Source organism: Pan troglodytes, chromosome 4 (genome assembly GCF_028858775.2).
Source record: "Pan troglodytes isolate AG18354 chromosome 4, NHGRI_mPanTro3-v2.0_pri, whole genome shotgun sequence".
NCBI classification, from domain to species: Eukaryota; Metazoa; Chordata; class Mammalia; order Primates; family Hominidae; genus Pan; species Pan troglodytes.
Window position 1 is genome coordinate 157,949,970 of NC_072402.2, and position 17,553 is coordinate 157,967,522.

The following is a 17,553-nucleotide window of genomic DNA, read 5'->3' on the forward strand; positions in this document are numbered from 1 at the left end:
ATCACGAGGTCAGGAGTTCGAGACCAGCCTGGCTAACATGTGAAACCCCCATCTCTACTAAAGATACAAAAAATTAGCCACGCGTGGTGGCGGGCGCCTGTAATCCCAGCTACTTTGGAGGCTGAGGCAGGAGAATCGCTTGAACCCGGGAGGCGGAGGTTGCAGTGAGCTGAGATCGAGCCATTGCACTCCAGCCTGGGCGACAGGGCAAGACTTCATCTCAAAAAAAAAAAAAATTTTTTTTTCATGATTTTCAATTACTTCCACTTTTGCCTTTTAAAGATCAGTTCATAGGGCAGCTAAACAACAACAACAAATTTAAAAAATAAAGTATCAGTCAGGGTGGTAATAGGGTGATACAAACGATCATTCAGTCAGACTCCCAAGGTTCAAATCCTAGCAATGAGCAGGGCATGGTAGCTCTCACCTGTAATCCCAGGAGTTTGAGACGAGCCTGAGCAACATGGCGAGACCCCATCTCTAAAAAAATTTAAAAAATTGGCCGGGCGCAGTGGTTCACACCTGTAATCCCAGCACTTTGGGAGGCCGAGAGGGGCAGATCACGAGGTCAGGAGATCGAGACCATCCTGGCTGACACGGTGAAACCCCAACTCTACTAAAAATACAAAAAATTAGCCAGGCATGGTGGCGGGCACCTGTAATCCCAGCTACTCGGGAGGCTGAGGCAGGAGAATCGCTTGAACCTGGGAGGCGGAGCTTGCAGTGAGCCAAGATCGTGCCACTGCACTCCAGCCTGGGTGACAGAGCAAGACTCCGTCTCAAAAAATAAAAATAAAAAATAAAATAAAATCCTAGCAATAACCTTGGGTAAGTTACAGCTGGGCATGGTGGCTCACGCCTGTAATCCCAGCTCTCAGGGAGGTAGAGGCGGGAGGATAGCTTGAGCCCAGGAGTTCGAGACCTACCTGGGCAATATAGCGAGACCCCGTTCTCCACAAAAAGGAAAAAAAAATAAGCGCAACCTTGGGTAAGTTACAGCATCATTTTCCTCTTTTGTAAAATATGATTAATGGAGGTGATTTTGGTGTGGGGTTGCTGTGAGGTTCACATGAGATAATGGATGCAAAGCACTGAAGCGAGACACTTGGCATGCAGTAAATGCTCAGTTAATGCTTGGGATCACAATCACTGATTTTTTTTTTTTTTTTTTTTTTTTTTTTTTTTTTTTTAGATGGAGTCTTGTTCTTGTTGCCCAAGCTGGAGCTCAATGGCACGATCTCGGCTCACTGCAACCTCTGCCTCCCAGGTTCAAGCAATTCTCCTGCCTCAGCCTCCCAACTAGCTGAGACTATAGATGCCCACCACCACACCTGGCTAATTTTCCTATTTTAGTAGAGATGGGGTTTCACTATGTTGGCCAGGCTGGTCTTGAACTCCTGACCTCAGGTGATCTGCCCACCTCAGCCTCCCAAAGTGCTGGAATTATAAGCATAAGCCACCACACCCAGTCCAATCATTGATCTGGATACTCATGCCCATTTTAGTTTGTGGTAGGTTATGGGATGGTTGTATCAACAGTATTTTTTTTTTTTTTTTAAGACGGAGTCTCGCTGGTCAAAATGGCTGGCAAGAAGGCTGTTGCAGCATCAGGCAAGTGGCTGGATGGTATTCGAAAATGGTATTACAATGCCTCAGGATTCAATAAACTGGGGTTAATGAGAGATAATACAATATATGAGAATGAAGATGTGAAAGAAGCCATAAGAAGGCTTCCTGAGAACCTTTATAATAACAGGATGTTTCACATGAAGAGGGCACTGGACCTGTCCATGAAGCATCAGATCTTGCCTAAAGAGCAGTGGACCAAATATGAAGAGGAAAATTTCTACCTTGAACCGTATCTGAAAGAGGTTATTCGGGAAAGAAAAGGAAGAGAAGAATGGGCAAAGAGGTAATCATGTAGTTGAAGTCTGTGGATGCAGCTGTTACGAAGATGGTTAAACCTGAAACAAACAATCTTACGAATTATTTGGTCTGCAGCTGTTTTACTTTAAATAAATATCTATTGTAAAAAACAAACAAAAAAAAAGACAGAGTCTCGCTCTGTCGCCAGGCTGGAGTGCAGTGGCGCAATCTCCGCTCACTGCAATCTCCGCCACCTGAGTTCAAGCAATTCCCCTGCCTCAGCCTCCCATATAGCTGGGACTACAGGCATGCACCACCACACCCGGTTAATTTTTTGTATTTTAGTAGAGACAGGGTTTCCCCATGTTTGCCAGGATGGTCTCGATCTCCTGACCTCGTGATCTGTCTGCCTTGGCCTCCCATTACAGGCGTGAGCTATCGCGCCCGCCCGTATCAGCAGTATTTTTGACCCAGTTAACATCTAGATTTTAAAACACTGGGAAGACTGAGTTTCAAGTAAGTTTCAAGTAACAGGGTAACTTTTATTGCTAAAACAGATGTAAACATAATTCCCTCTCCCTATACTATCTGTATGATGGCAGCTATTTGAGAATAACCGATCTGCAAATCTGTGCTATTTAATTCATTTGCAATGTTTCAGGTTACTGTAAGAAAAATTACCAGTTGATCTGTAAGTTTCTAGGTTTCCGGCTGCCTGCATATAAGTTGCTATTTCTCTTTTACATGTTACTGGGCAAATCCTTGCCCTTTCTTTGCTTACTGCCTGCAAAGTTAAGAGTGATCTGGGTGCACAGGCCCCAGTGAGAAAGCCTGATCTGGATGGACATGCCTTTTAGAGCCGCCTGACCCCGACCCCTGGGTGGTGGGGAAGGGGTGGGAGGTCCTGCCATCGGGTCCCAGCTGTCACCTTGCAGGGTGACCTCTAGGAAGTAATGGGCATACTCCTTGAGGCACTCTTTGGTCTTGCGGGGGCAGGTGGTGGGCCACGTGTGGCAGTGGTGGTCCTTCTGGCTGACGGAGGCCAAGAGGTAGTAGTCCAGGAAGTGGGCAGGCGTGGGCAGGCAGAGGTTCCAGCTGAAGGCCTCCAGGAGCAGCAGCTCTGTGCTCAGCAGCTCCTTCTTGGTGAGGGTGAAGTTCTGGCTGCTCAGGATCCTCGTGCTGTTTATTTGCTCCAACTTGGGGACGTGGTCTTCCCGATCCTCGAACTTACCTGTCGGGGAGCAGGGGAAGCAGGGGTTACTGGAAGACATTTACCTGAACCCAGGAAGCTAACGGCCCACCTTACAGTGACTGGACATTGCTGGCAAAGAAGACAGAAAGCAGACAGGCCAGACTGCGGAGGAATAGGAGCACACATTCCAGATCTGTCAAACCTAGGCTTGAATCCACAAGCCATCACTTCCCACTGGGGGATCATGGCTAGGTGTCTCAACCTCTCTGTGACTCAGTTTCCTTATCTGTAAGATGGAACCTATACTTCATAAGGCTTTTGTTAGAGTCAATGGGAAAATGCAAACCAAATGCTCAGACCAGCCTCTGGAACACAAAGCAGCCGATAGCGGTCAGCAGCAGCAGCCAGGGGCTGGGGAATAAGGTGCCCTCCCTACTCTCCATCTCGCCCTAACCAATCCAACCTCCTGGCTAGAGTCAGCATGGCCACGCAAACCTGGCCCTGTCCCTCCATGTGTAGAAAAGCTCTTCAATGGCTTCCCGCTATCCTGGCTATTGAGTTCAAACTGTGTAAACGGGGTCTTAGTGTGGGTTCCCTCTGGTTTCCAGGTCTTGGAAGGTAAGCCCAGGAAAGATCGGTAGGTGGGGGACGAGAACAGGAAAGGGAAGAAAGCCCAAAAGGACACAAGCGAGTCACCACTGTGGACAACCCGAGCTTAATCCTACCGAGGAATTCTGAGAAACAGCCTAAGACAGGCCTCAGGTTATCCTACCCACGGGTTAAAGAGCAGAGGCATTTACACAGCAACCCCGGCAGTCATCAGTTGTGGATGCTCTCAGGGAACAATGGGAGGTCCTTGTGCCCTGAGGGTCAAGAGTCAGGGGCTGGTGGGGGGGCATGACAGCTTCCACTGCGTGAGGCTCTGCAGACTGTGGGCCTCTCCAGCCTCACTGTTCCTCACTCTGGGAAAACCACCCCACAGGTGGCTGTGGACCCTGTCCTTGGCAGTTCTTGCCTATAAGCCTTCATTGACACAGCCCCCTAGGCCTGGAGCACCCTTCCCCATCCCCTCCTCACTCAGCCAACCCTGACATGTCCTTCACCTGGAGTCCCTGCCTCTCAGAAGTCGCCCTCCACACCAGCCCCCTGTACTGTACGACTCCCACATCAGGTGGTGAGGCCTTCAAGGGCCTGGCCTCGGTCTATTCACCCGTGACCCCAAGGCCAGCCTCATGGGGTGTGGAGCTGCCACTAAGTAAATGCCAAAAGAGGCAGTGGGGCGGCCCAGCTGACCTCAAAGCACACATCAGTGCTCACGAAGGGAAGGGCAAACAATACATGCACGCACCTGCTCCCAGCTGCAAGTGCCTCTGACCCAGTTCCCATCTCTCATGCTGCTTAGGGGAGATAAGGAAGTAACCACCACAGGCTGCTCCACAGTAGATACAACACATTCCTGAGGACGGCTCAAAAGACGTCACTGCAGAATGAATCAACCACGTCTCAGCAAGCCAGGGTTGCTCTCTTCTCGGCAAGCCTTGCAGCAGCCCACTTGGTGGGTAACGACGACCTGACACAGAGCTCTGTTCTTTGATGCAGAGGAGTCTAGTGATTGGAAATGTACAAGACAGTGAAGGGCAGAGGCACTACCAGCCCCGCACCATGCAGTTTACAGCAAGCACACATTCCATCCCTTTCCGGAGCCCAGTCGCTCAGCCTGCAACGGTGCTGTGTCTGAAGTACACACTTTCTTGTCTTGCACACAAGAACAACTCAGGCAGGCCAACGCGAGGTCAAAGCTGCCCAAAGAGGAAGAGCCTCCTGCATGGCTGGAAATCCCAGGGTTGAGGCTCTGGCCGACTGGCTCTATTGGCTTTGGCAGCTCCCCCCATACTCCCCGCAACACTCCCTCTTCAAGCACAGGATCCAGCCACGTGGGACTCCAACCCCTCCCCGGGCTGGGAATGCTCTTCCCCTCACGCCCCTTATCGGTGTCCTCCAGAGCTCAGTTTAGAGACCTCCAGATATTAAACGGACTTCCTACACTTAGATTACTTGCTTAACATCAAGTATTAATATTAATGGCTGGCATCTGACTCTAAGCCTTGTAAGAATAGGAACTGAGTCCAACCCATTCGCTGCTGTGCCACCAGTTCCCAGCACATGCCTGGCACATAGTAGGTACCCAATAAATATTTGTTAAATGAAAGAATAGTCCTCTCAGGAAACAGATATTTTAGGCCATTTGAATTTTTCATTCCCCAGTTTTTTCTCCAATGATCATGTATTCTTTGTGCAGTTTTTAAAAGGAAGAATTTTATTTATTTATTTTTTCCAAAGTTGCCCCGGCTCCCCTGAATCTTGTGCTGAGCCAGCCTTGGTTGCATGCACTCAGCAGAAACGAGCTCTCTTTCCCTCCCCAGAGCAGGAGGTGGCGAGGTGAAGGTGCACTGTACTGGGGTGGCACTAAGACCCTTGCACAGCACTGCTGGCAGCCAGCAATCTCTTAGAACTGGCAGATGTGCTCAATCAGATTAGTTTCCTCCTCCCCTCCTCGCTTTTCAAACCTTTCAGAGCTCTGCTACCAGGCCCAAGAGGATTATCCTCCAATGGAAGGCACCAGGGATTACTGCGGAATCTGATTTCACCTGCTCCCTCCGCTTCCTGGGAACGCACACGGCAGGCCACAGCCAGGCAGTGCTGGGTCTGAATCCTCAGGAGTTTGCCCTGGACCTACGAGCACTAAACCCTACAGGCTGTTTATTTGCTTATGATGTAGGACCATGTCCCACGTGAAGATAAAATGGTGTGCAGAATGGAAAGTGCTTCACAAGCCCCCAGCACACAGAATGGGCTGTGCTTCGAGCTGGTCATGCACTTGCTTGTGGCAGGAACCTTCTAGGTAGGTTCTTTACAGTCCTCAGAGGCTCAGAGAAAAAGCTGATGGGAGAACTCAGCTTCTACACCCAGAAGCAGACTTCAGAGTTAACCTGGGCTTGGCCTGGCCAGCAGTTAAAAAGCAGCCAGAAAAGATTTTATGAGTTTCCTGATGCTGCACGTGCCTGGCAGACATTTCCTCCCTTCCTCCTGGGACTGTGAGTGGGGCTGGCCCCTTGTCCCCAGCGCTGCCACCACCAAGCACCGTTACTCAGCTGCTTCCTCCTTATCGACAAACTGCACAGGCAACAGATGCCTAGAAGACTTTAGGCGAGTCCCCTGGGAGAGGCTGGGAACAGAATTCTGAGTCCTTCCAAGCCAGACAATAGCCATGGAATCTCCGACTTCTTTGATGCACTTTTGATTTCGAAAATTTTCAAATCAGAGAAAAGATGAAAGACAACAATGAACACATAGGACCCTTCACCAGATTCTGCCCTTGCTGACCCTGATCCATGTGTGCTCTGTCTAGGTGTATTCTGTCTGTAAATACTGGTTTTGTTGGACCATTTCTAGTCAAGTTGCAGACGTGACATGCCACCCCGAACACTTCAGCATCCGTTCCTGAGGTCATTTTCCTACAAATTGTAATGTTATTAGCATTTCTAAGACATGAACATTAATGCAATCACATTTTCTAATATTCAGTCCACATCTGACTTTCTCCAGGGGTCCTAAAAATGCCTTTTATAACCTTTGTTTTGTGTTTTTGGATCCAGAATCCAAACTAGGTTCACACACGGAGTCTATTACCGCTGAAGTCCCCTTGTTTCGTTTGCTTTTCATGACACTGACTCTGGGAGAATCTAGGCCAGTTGTCTTGTAAAATGCTCCACATTCTGGATCTGCCTGATTGTTTCCTCACAATTAGATGCAGGTCAAACAGTACAGGCAAGCAAATGACAGAAGCTGTTCTGTCCTTCTCACCCACTGGACCATAGCAGGAGTCCTAGGCAACGTCACTTTGTCCTGGCCTATGTTAGATCACTTGATTAAGGTGGTGACACGAGACTGCTCCAGTTCAAGGTACCAGCTTCCCTGGGAAATTAATAAGTAATCTGGGAGGGCACACTTTGTGAATATCCTGTTTCTCAACAACCTTTAGCTCAATGGCTTTGCATCCATGGATGATCCTTTTCTGAATAAATTATTATACTGGGGGTTGAAAAGGAAGTTTTAAAAATCATATCATTCCAACTACATTTTTCTTTTTTGATGTTCACATTGTCCTAAATTGGAACAGCAGGAGCCCTATCAACCTCTTCTTTTTTTTTTTTTTTTTTTTTTTTTTTGAGATAGGGTCTCACTCCTGTCGCACAAGCTGGAGTGCAAGTAGCTCAATCTCGGCTCACCATATCTTCAACTTCCTGGGTTCAGGTGACCCTCCCACCTCAGCCTCCTGAGTACCTAGGTATATAGGCACACGCCACCACACCTGGCTAATTTTTGTAATTTTAGTAGAGCCCAGGCTGGTCGAAATCCTGGGCTCAAGTGATTTGCCCGCCCCGGCCTCCCAAAGTGTTGGGATTACAGGCATTAGCCACTGTGCCTAGTCACTATCAACATATTTCTAAGATTAAAAAGCATTCTAAACCTAGTGAAGCACTTCTCTGGCTCTCGGAGGCCAGGCAGACGCACGTGTACCCCTAGTGTTGGTGGTGACGGTGGTGCCTGTAAGTGATACCTCTTATGCGCCCTCCTTTCTGCATGTGGCTGGCTGATCCCTAACACCACTTCCTGAGGCTGGCACACAGAGCTCCTGGGCAATTCGTGGCAGGTGAGGATGACCATGCATCCATCCATGTGGCCTACATGCTTAACCACAGATGAGGCCGTGGTGGCAAGATGCTGTGGATCCAGCTTACAGACTGGCTTTTTTTTTTTTTTTAATTAGAAAAAACTTACGACAACACATAATATAAAGTTTATCATTTTTCACTGTACAGTTCAGTGACATTATATGGACACTCACAATGACAGGCAGCCATCACCACCATCCCTCTCCAGAACTCTTTTCATCCTGCTGAAACTCTGTCCCCATTAAACAATAATTCCTAGGTCCCCCCTCTCCCGAGTCCTTGGCAAGCACATTCTACTTTCTTTCTCTATGAAGGTGACCACTCTGAAGACTGGCTTATCTTCTACCTACTGTCCTGGCAATCAAGCCTCAAGGCAGACCAAACAGGATTCCTGACTCTTCTGAATTAGTGCCAAGAGGAGCAGTTATTTTTAATTGCTTAAAAAGCCATTTCATTTTAGAAAATTTTAAATATACGAAAAGAGAGAGAGAAATGTTACTATAATGAACTCCCTTGAATGTTATTACCCAGTGCCAACAGTCATCAGCATTTACACTGCCTTTAAAAAAGCCCGAAAACTTAAAACAAAAAGGTAACCAGCACAGAACAAGGTTCTGTACAAATTCAGCATTGCCTCATTCCTGTTGCCCAGGCTTGAGCGCGGCCCACCCCCAACTAGACAGACCGTGTTCTGCACTGTGCCCCATGAATGCCCCCAAAAGTCCTTCACGCGTGGGAAGATGCCTACTGACGGACCCATTCAGGGCTACCTGCTGCTCTTTCAGGTGCTTAACCCAGGCTCAGAGATGAGGCCAAACTTTCCTGGCTAAAGAGAAACAGGTTTTAAAGCCACAGCTGGCTACTTTTCTTCCCTAAAGAAATGCAATGCCGGCCAGGCGTGGTGGCTCACGCCTGTAATCCCAGCACTTCGGGAGACTGAAGCGGGCGGATCACGAGGTCAGAAGTTCAAGACCAGCCTGTCCAATATAGTGAAACCCTGTCTCTACCAAAAAAATTAAAAAATTACCCAGGTGTGGTAGTGTGCGCCTGTAGTCCCAGCTACTCGGGAGGCTAAGGCAGAATCGCTTGAACCTGGGCAGTGAAGGTTGCAGTGAGCCAAGACCACGCTACTGCACTCCATCCTGGGAAACAGAGTGAGACTCCATCTCAAAAAAAAAAAAAAGGAAATGCAATGCCCCAGCCTGGCCAACATGGTGAAGCCCTGTCTCTACTAAAATACAAAAATCAGCTGGGTGTGGTGGTGCATGCCTGTAATCCCAGCTACTCAGGAGGCTGAGGCAGAATTGCTTGAACCCCAGAGGCAGAGGTTGCCATGAGCCAAGATCGCGGCACTGCACTCTAGCCTGGGCGACAGAGCGAGACTCCGTCTCCAGGGGAAAAAAAAAAAAAAAAGAAATGCAATGCCTTTAAAAACAAGCAAAGCTATTCTTCCACAGGAATGGCCGCTCTCCTATTAAAAAATATCTTCCTCATTTTATCTGAGAATGAGAACCAGACTTTTATCAGAAGTTGAGACCCCATAGCTATCCCCATGCCCCTCCAGCAGCCACCAGCCTACCCTGCAGGTGCTGATGATACAGGAAAGATGGGGCTGGCGGGTCAGAGAGATCAAGGACCGCCCAGTGGTACCCAGGCCTTGCCTTTTCCCAGGTGGGGCCTGACATCTATCTTCCCAGGTGCATGTGGGCAGTGCTATGCAGTCAGGTGGCAGGGACAGAAGAGGAAAGAGAAAGCTCTGGCTGAAAGGGCTTTTTCCCAGCTTTGCAGCCTTTGCTGGCAAGGGAGGCCAGCGTCCCAGGGGTGGAAGCCCACGCAGGGCCAGGCTCAATAGAGACCTTTCTGATGCTAATGCTTTTTTCCCCTCAGATTCTTCCTTCCTGGAGTGGAGAAAAGTAGCCCCAGAAAAGGCAGAACTTCTACCAGCTTTATTTATGGCCTTGGAGCCGGTGTGACCAGGGACAGCCAGGATTCTGGGGGAGGTCCCCACCAGAAACAGGCAGGAATGTCCTGGAGCAGGGGCAGGGCAGGGGCTCAAGTGCCAGTTTCCCATCCTCACTCCTGGTATCATTTGTGTGATCTTGGGCAATCACCTGGAAACCCACACCTCATAGGGCAGTAGGGAGGGTGCAAGGAGTGTCCCAGGTAACATGACGGGCATGTGGGAGGTGCTCTATAAATGGTAGCAGCTGCTGTATTATTTATTGAACACGGTATTCTTTGCACTCCAGACCCAGGATCTTCTCAAGTCCTGTTAGCTAGAAATATTTTCTTACAGGTTCTGAAAAAGGGGCTGAAAAAGGCCCAACAAAAGGCTCCCCTACCCTTACCCGACTCCACAGTCCACGCTGTGCTGGAATGCATGGAGTGGACTGGAGTCGTTACAGCTTCCTTTCCTCAGGACTGTGACCTTGAACTCTGACCTCCTGCTGGTGATTTCAAGGCTCACAGTCAGGGAGGAAGAAAGGGGAGTGAGTGTTGCGTCCAAGGCCTTTCCCAGATGTCCCCCTCCCCCAGGGTGAGACTTTTCCCAGGTAACCCAGTTGGGTTGCAAGAGGCAGAGAATCCACTGGGTAGCAAGAGGCAGAGAATCCACACACCAGGATGTGAGCTCCGGGAGGGCGGGGAGCTTCGTTTGGCATTTGGTTCTCTGCTGCATCCCGAGGCCCAACGCACAGCAGGCATCAAATGTGCTGGCAGACCCTGGACCACACATCTATTTACTGCAGGGTTGGGTGGGCTAGGGGGTCTGTGAACTGTGCTTGCTGTGCCCTTAACAGATGCTCTCAGCTGATTCTGGCAACGACCCTGGGAGGTTGGGGGTGTTTCCCACATGGAAACAGAAGCTCAGAAAGGTTGAGTTACCCCGATCTCCCAGCTGATATAAGGGACAAAGCAGCATTTAAAAGTCTGTCTGCTCCATGAGGGTGGGGAACAAATCTGTCTTGCAGAACACCACAGATCCTGTTCACCTAGCACAGCCTCTAGCATAAAATTAATAATAGCTTTTGTGTATTTTAAAAAATGAATGAATAAATGATTCCAAAGTCCCGAGCTTTTTACATCAAAAGCAGGAAACCTTATATACAGTCACAAGGCCCCCTGCAATCCTGTAAGCTCCATAATAAGTGTATCTATCTGGGTGGAGGAACTTCTATGGATGTGTCAGGCTAGTTTCAGCTTCACCCCATCTAACCACCCTGTTCTCCACAAATACTCTTAATTTTGAAAAATTTTTAAAAAATTGTTTACTTGTTGAAGAGATAGTGTCTCACTATGTTGCCCAGGCTGGTCCTGAACTCCTGGGCTCAAGTGATCTTCCTGCTTCAGCTTCCCAAAGTGCTGGGATTACAGGCATGCACCACCATGCTTGGCCCTTCCACAAATTCTCTTGACTTCAACCTCTCCTTTGCTTATGCTACTTAGCAATTTAATTCCAGAGCCTTTCCACTAAAGAGCTATATGATCAACAGGACTTAGTTTTTTCTTCCAATGATAGCATTTAAGTCAAAGGAGTGGCTAACAGGAAACTTTTTGTACTAAAGGTGCTCCCCAGCCTGACTTTTTTTAAAAAACAGAAACTCTCTTTGACTTCTTGCAGTTATTGAAGGCAAGAAAGGTGCTTCCTACTCTTTGCAAAAAAAGGCACTGCTCATACGCCCAGCAGACAAGCGTCTTTCTGAGGAACCAGGGGAGACAGATTTTGAGCAATTGATGGAGAGGGTGTGAAACTACTCTGAGGGCACCATGCTCTGGCAGGCTGTTTTTACTGTGTAAGGCAGTGCAGCGGGCAGTGCCCACACTCTGATGATGACTGTCCCGGATTCTACGGAGTGGCAGCCACTTACTAGCCATGTGGTCTGGGGTAAGTCACAACTTCTTGGACCTGTGTTTCCTCATCTGTGAAATGGGAAGAAGACAAGTAGATAGAATTGTGGTGAGGGTGACATGATGGCTTAGTGTGCTTAGAACAGCGCCCTTTGTAAACTTGTGCTCAATTCAGAGCCAGCCCTGTAATGACAGTCATAGCTACAATGACAGTGGTTTGGTTTCTGGATGAGATTTGGTGTGGGGGAGAGAGAAAGCCAGGGACAAAGCAAGAAAACCCTTCATCTGTAAGAGGGTGCTTCAGTGGTGCTCAAGGAAGGGAGAAAGCTGAGAGGACCACAGGGGTTGGAGGCCAGGTAGCCTCCCCTTAAGTCCCCTTAAGGACCTGCTGTAGCTGCCTCCAAGATCTCTGGCCCATTTCTGATCCTGTAGTTAGGAAACATCCTGGAGAAACAGGCCTCCAACACCAGCCATTCCTGGGCTTCCAAAGTCCACTGGGTAGACCTGGTGTGAAGGTGGATCTGGGTACCCTGCCTGGCTGAGCTTCCTTTCTCCCTCAGGAAATCAAGAAAAAGCTCTCTTCTTCTCCTTCCTCTCTCAAGAGCAGGGCTGCATCTCCAGTCTCTGGCACAGAGTAGGCCTTGATAAATAATCAACGAATGGATGGAAGGATGGATGGATGAAAGAATGAAAGCAAGCCCATTTCTGACAGGCTGAATCAATTCCTGAGCCCAGTTTTAAAAAGAGACCAGAGGTGAGGTTGTGGGTGGTTGTTTTCTTCAGGAGGAAATTGTGAAAATGCCTTCTAGGTCAGAGGTGGCATTCGGCCAGCTGGGTCACCCACGGGCTTCCCTTCTTGCTGGGAGGACTTCCCTGTGTCAGGAAGGAGAAACTGCTGTGATGACATCACACCGCGGCCTCAGGCAATCCCTGGTTCCTTTGTGCTCCGCTTTACACGTGACCCAAATAAGTGTCACTGACTGAAAGCAGGGCCTGCGGGGTGGGGGCCATTTGTCACCCGAATAGCTGGCATCTGGGGCCTGCATCCCACAAGTGCTTCTGTCCTCGTACGGAGGATAGGAGTTATCTCCTGTCACGAAAGAAGGTTTTGGTGTCACTGCTTTAAAGAAAGCTCACTCCTAACTCACCAGGGGCTGCCTCTGGCCCAGGTCTGATGGGGCTGCTGCGCTGAATGTGTGGGCACTGGGGACCCTGATCCTTTGTTCCGACCCGTGCGGGGAACAGGGAGAAGGAAAAGGAGAGGCCATCTTGGGTACCGCCCTTGTGGTTCAGAGGGGAGATGCTTCCAGATACAAGAGCTGGTCCTAAGGGCTGATGTTTTCATCGGGGTCAGCACAAATGCTGCTCTGCTGGCTCAGAAGGAAGTGTGCCCAGGAGTCTCCCAGCAATCTCTCCGTGTTCTGACCTGAGTCTTCCTGGCACAGCCAAGGAAGGACGTGGTCTGGCTGTACAACTAGGGCCATAGTTGTACAGTGGCTGAGAACCACTGAGTCAACCCCAAGGTGACAACCTGTGTCCCCATTACTAGGCACATCCTAGCTGTATGCTTTTAGGGAAGTGTCCTAACTTACTGGGCCTCGGATTCTTCCTCTGATACTTGCGGAAAATACAACTACAGCCTACCTTATAGAATTGTTTTGAGGATTAAATTAGTAAATCTGTGTAAAAAATTCAGAACACTGTGTGACATATAGGCTGGGCACAGTGACTCATGCCTATAATCCCAGCACTTTGGGAGGCCGAGGCTGGTGGACCGCTTGAGCACACAAGTTAGAGACCAGCCTGGGCAACATGGCAAAACCTTGTCTCTACCGAAAAAAAAAAAAAAAAAAAAAAGTCTGGGCGCAGTGGCTCACGCCTGTAATCCCAGCACTTTGGGAGGCCAGGGCGGGCAGATCACTTGAGGCCAGGAGTTCAAGACCAGCCTGACCAATATGGTGAAACCCTGTCTCTACTAAAAATACAAAAATTAGCTGGGTGAGGTGGTGGGCACCTGTAATCTCAGCTACTCAGGAGGCTGTGGCAGGAGAATCATTTGAACCTGGGAGGCGGAGGTTGCGGTGAGCCGAAATTGCACCACTGCACACCAGCCTGGGTGACAGAGCAAAATGGTGTCTCGAAAAAAAAAAAAAATTAGCAGGGCCTGGTGGTGTGGACGCACCTGTGGTCCCAGGTACTGGGAGGCTGAGGTGCAGGGAGGGGTGATCATGCTACTGTACTCCAGCCTGAGTGACAGAGTGAGATCCTGCCTCAAAAAGATAAATAAAAATAAATAAACACTCAATAAACATTAACGATCCCATCACCACTGAGGCTAGGATTTACCCTCCACCCCCAGGTTCCGATTATAGAAAAGAGAAATGTAGTGAGATTACGAGTGATTTTTATTTTGTTATTTTTATTTTTTCCCATCTTCTGGTTTTCTACAGGAACAAATATTACTCTCCTGCTGATAAAAAACACTTTAAACTCCTCAGAAGGCAAGACCCTGCTGCTGGGAATCTAGAAGCCAGAGCTAGCAGAATAACTGCCAGAGAACATTCCAGAACGTAGGTCTGCTCCAGTCCAAGAATATCTCGGCATGAACCTGTTTTACAAGTACCTACAAGTCGGGAGGCATCAGACTTTCCTAGAAAAGTCCCAGAAACCTCACTATGTCGGTGACAAAGAGAGACTTTTCCTGTCTAGACACCACAATGCTTGTAATTAAAATTAAGATTTAGGAGGTGGAGGGAGGCAACACACACTCCTTGAAGACAATCTCAAAAATCCAGGTAAATGCTCCACACATAAAAATAATCTCTAATCTTGGCACCAAGGGATAGAATAGGCCAACATACCTCCTTCGAGTCTGAAATGGATTTCAAAATCAACCAAAGCTGCCCTGCCAGTGCTAGCTAACACAACCGACAATACTGACAGGTAAGTGCCTGGGTGGTGAGAGGTGGGCTGCTGCGATCAGGGGCTCCTGAACACCGCATGTTCAATTAATTCGTGCAGCTTGAAATACAACCCCCACTCCCGGAAAACAAAAATAAAATTAAAATTAAAAAAAAACCATGCAGAGCCCAGAAAGTTAGGCCCTGGACAAACAGGTCTGGGTGTTAAACTTGCTAAGGCAAATTGAACAATTTAAGAGCTTCCGGCCCAGCCAGCTGTCTGACAGGCAGTTTACACAAAATCCCTCCCCTGAAACAGCTCTAAGCCTGCCAGTCTGCAGAGATGGGAACAGGAAATGGAAAATCACCATGTCCTCTGCTCACTGTGCTGTGACATTCGAGCCCCGTGCCCAGATTTGCTCAGCATGGCCCTCACTAATGTGACAGACCACCTTTTCCAGTTGCCCTGTGCCGCGTGGCCACCACGCAAACGTCACTGATTAGAGAAGCACCATTGATGTCATGGCAGTGTTTTGGAAGAAAGATAAGCAATAGTCACTTTAATTGCACACATCAAATGTAAGACCTGTTCTGATTCCTGAAATGTTCAAACATTGAAAGGCTCAAGCATTTCAAATGCTCTCCACGGCAGGGAGGAAATGGAGTTTCCTCCTGACCACTCTTGCATGAGATGTAGGGAGCTATTAAATTATCTCCTGCAAGGGCGTTGCCACGTTTCCTTGCAGATTTAGGTTTAATTCTATCAATAAATCTCATGTTTTGTCAGAAATACACCCCTGAAAAAGACCACCTGGAAATATTGCCCCATTTGCAGCTGCTGCCTACAATTAGAGCTGTGGAGGCATCTCAAGCATTCCCAGTTTTGGGGAGAGCTGATGTGTTTAACTTCTCCAGGCTAGGAAGCAGCATATTCATTCATCCTTGTCGACCAGAAAGGATTAAGACTGCTTTCAAGTTTCTGAAATCTCCAGTGGGGAGACCCCATCCCGTCCCCTGCCTTGTTGTCAAAGAAGCTGCTTTTCAGAAGCAACAGTTGCCAAGTAATCAAAGCAGGGGTGAGTGGGGGATGGAGGATGCAAAGGGGAGTGATGCTGGTTTACTGGGAGGAAGACAGGCCTCTCCTAGAATCTCCTGAAGCCCCACTGCAGGTACCTGGCAGGCAATAGCTTTTAGTGGTATCTGCCCTAAGACATGAGGCTTAACAGGCACTAAAAGCAATCAGTCTGGAAAGGATTCCTTGTCTGTGCTTCCTGGATAGGGAAAGGCAGAAATGCAGGGCAAAGTCTCTCGTGGCTGGGAGCACAGAAGAGAAGCCTCAAGTGGACACGGGTGAGGGGCCAGGATGGAGAAGAGACATTGCTTGTTCTTTTATAGTTTATTGTTTAGGTAGAGAGTAAGTCAAATAAATGTTTTTCTGGAAGGCAGCTGTGCTCACCACTGTACCACCAATGCTAACAGTTCCAAAGGCTCCCACAAATGAAGTTAAATTTAGGGAAAAACGGGTCTCATCAGCTGTTAGTTGAGTTAAAACTTCCGTAAGGCAATTTGGCACTACTTATCAAAATCTTCAGTGTACCTACCTGTTGACCAAAACAATTCCACCTCCGGGAATTTATCTTACAGACAGACTCATGTAAGTTTGCAAAGATACAGGGAAAAAGCCAGTCACTGTCATATTGTGTACAGCAGTGAAAAAAACAGATGGCAACCTGAATGTCCAAAAATAGAGAAATCATTACATAAATGACAGTGTTTATAAAACAAAGGACTTTGCAGTCAATAAAAAGAGTGAAGTAAATCCACAAGCGCTGATGGAAAAAGAGGTTCCCTAACATACTATGAAGAAAGCACCTTTAGCAGTAACCGAGCTGTGTAAATATATCTGGTCAATTCTTGTTATTCATGTCAGTTATGCTCTATAAAGCCATTGTGAACACTGAATTAGTGAATACTGAACCACTGCTCCTAGGGGAAGGTACAAGGTTAGGTTCCTGCAAGGCTCTGATCACAACATTTCAACAACTGATCAGCCCATAACTTTGTGTTGTGTATTTGTTTAATGCATTAATTCATTAATATTGAACTCATGGCCAACAGCATTATAACTTCTGCCTGAACACAGCTTCTCTAACAGAGGCTTTTTTCTACAAGGCACATCACAGCCTTCTTGACCTTGGGAGCTCTAGACAGCACTTCAGCTCTATTCTTGGAGACCTGTTGACACCAAAATCACCAACAAAAAGCACAAAAATATGAAAAATGTGGCACTAAGTCCACTAAAAACACATTTGTTTATAGTGTGAGAGGTGAAAGAAGAAGGCAGAGTGCTTCTTACTGGGTCTCAGCTTGGAATATGGGTATGGGTCAATCCATATGGGATGCACAGCTCTGTGCGTGTTTGCGAAGCACCACGAAAGTGCCGCCACTTTTTTTTTTTTTTTTTTTTTGAGACAGAGTCTCACTCTGTCATCCAAGCTGTGGTACAGTAGCGCGATCTTGGCTCACTGCAACCTCTGCCTCCCAGGTTCAAGCAATTCTCCTCCCTCAGCCTCCTGAGTAGCTGGGACTACAGGTGCCCACCACCACATCTGGCTAATTTTTTTGTATTTTTAGTAGAGAAGGGGTTTCCCCATGTTGGCCAGGCTGGTCTCGAACTTCTGACCTCAGGTGATCCACCCACCTCGGCCTCCCAAAGTGCTGGGATTACAGGCGTGAGCCACTGCACCCGGCCTACAAAAGAGTTTTAGCAAGTAGGCAAATTCGCAAGAACAGAATCCGTAATGAGAATCAACTGTGTTTGTATATCCATGGAACAATTCCAGAAAAATACACCAGATCAAATTCAGAAGAAACTGTTCCCAGGGGTTACCTGGGATTGGGAAAAGGATTTTTATTTTATTCTTTGGATCTCACTTTACAAGTGAGTATAATAATTGTAATTTTAAAAATCTATAGTAAGGGCCAGGTGTGGTGGCTCACGTTTGTAATCCCA

General features: G+C 48.0%; 2 protein-coding genes and 1 long non-coding RNA gene across 6 annotated transcripts in view; 2 read left to right on the forward strand and 1 right to left on the reverse strand.

The window, feature by feature from the left end:
* The window catches only part of CCNJL (cyclin J like), a 60,914-nt gene that overhangs the window by 5,052 nt on the left and 38,309 nt on the right, over nucleotides 1-17,553 (reverse strand). For 2 of the 3 annotated variants that reach the window (XM_001142051.6, XM_063811652.1), the window contains one exon: nucleotides 2,795-3,097. In XM_001142051.6, the coding sequence (XP_001142051.2) occupies nucleotides 2,795-3,097 (303 nt within the window). Of the gene's footprint in view, nucleotides 1-2,794; nucleotides 3,098-4,406; nucleotides 6,667-17,553 lie in introns of those variants that run through there. The other variant, XM_009450076.5, reaches the window with a different exon arrangement.
* LOC107974919 (cytochrome b-c1 complex subunit 7-like) lies at nucleotides 1,573-2,015 on the forward strand. The gene has a single exon (XM_054685263.2). It carries the CDS (start codon nucleotides 1,581-1,583, stop codon nucleotides 1,914-1,916), a length of 336 nt encoding a protein of 111 aa, XP_054541238.1. The 5' UTR covers nucleotides 1,573-1,580; the 3' UTR covers nucleotides 1,917-2,015.
* LOC107971467 (uncharacterized) lies at nucleotides 6,876-17,002 on the forward strand. 2 transcript variants are annotated; one of them, XR_008548298.2, is made up of 4 exons: nucleotides 6,876-7,021; nucleotides 11,414-11,677; nucleotides 12,201-12,394; nucleotides 14,091-17,002. It is a non-coding gene; the product is annotated as an uncharacterized LOC107971467 (long non-coding RNA). The 2 variants fall into 2 exon arrangements; XR_010157398.1 differs by having other exon boundaries at nucleotides 6,908-7,021; nucleotides 12,243-12,394.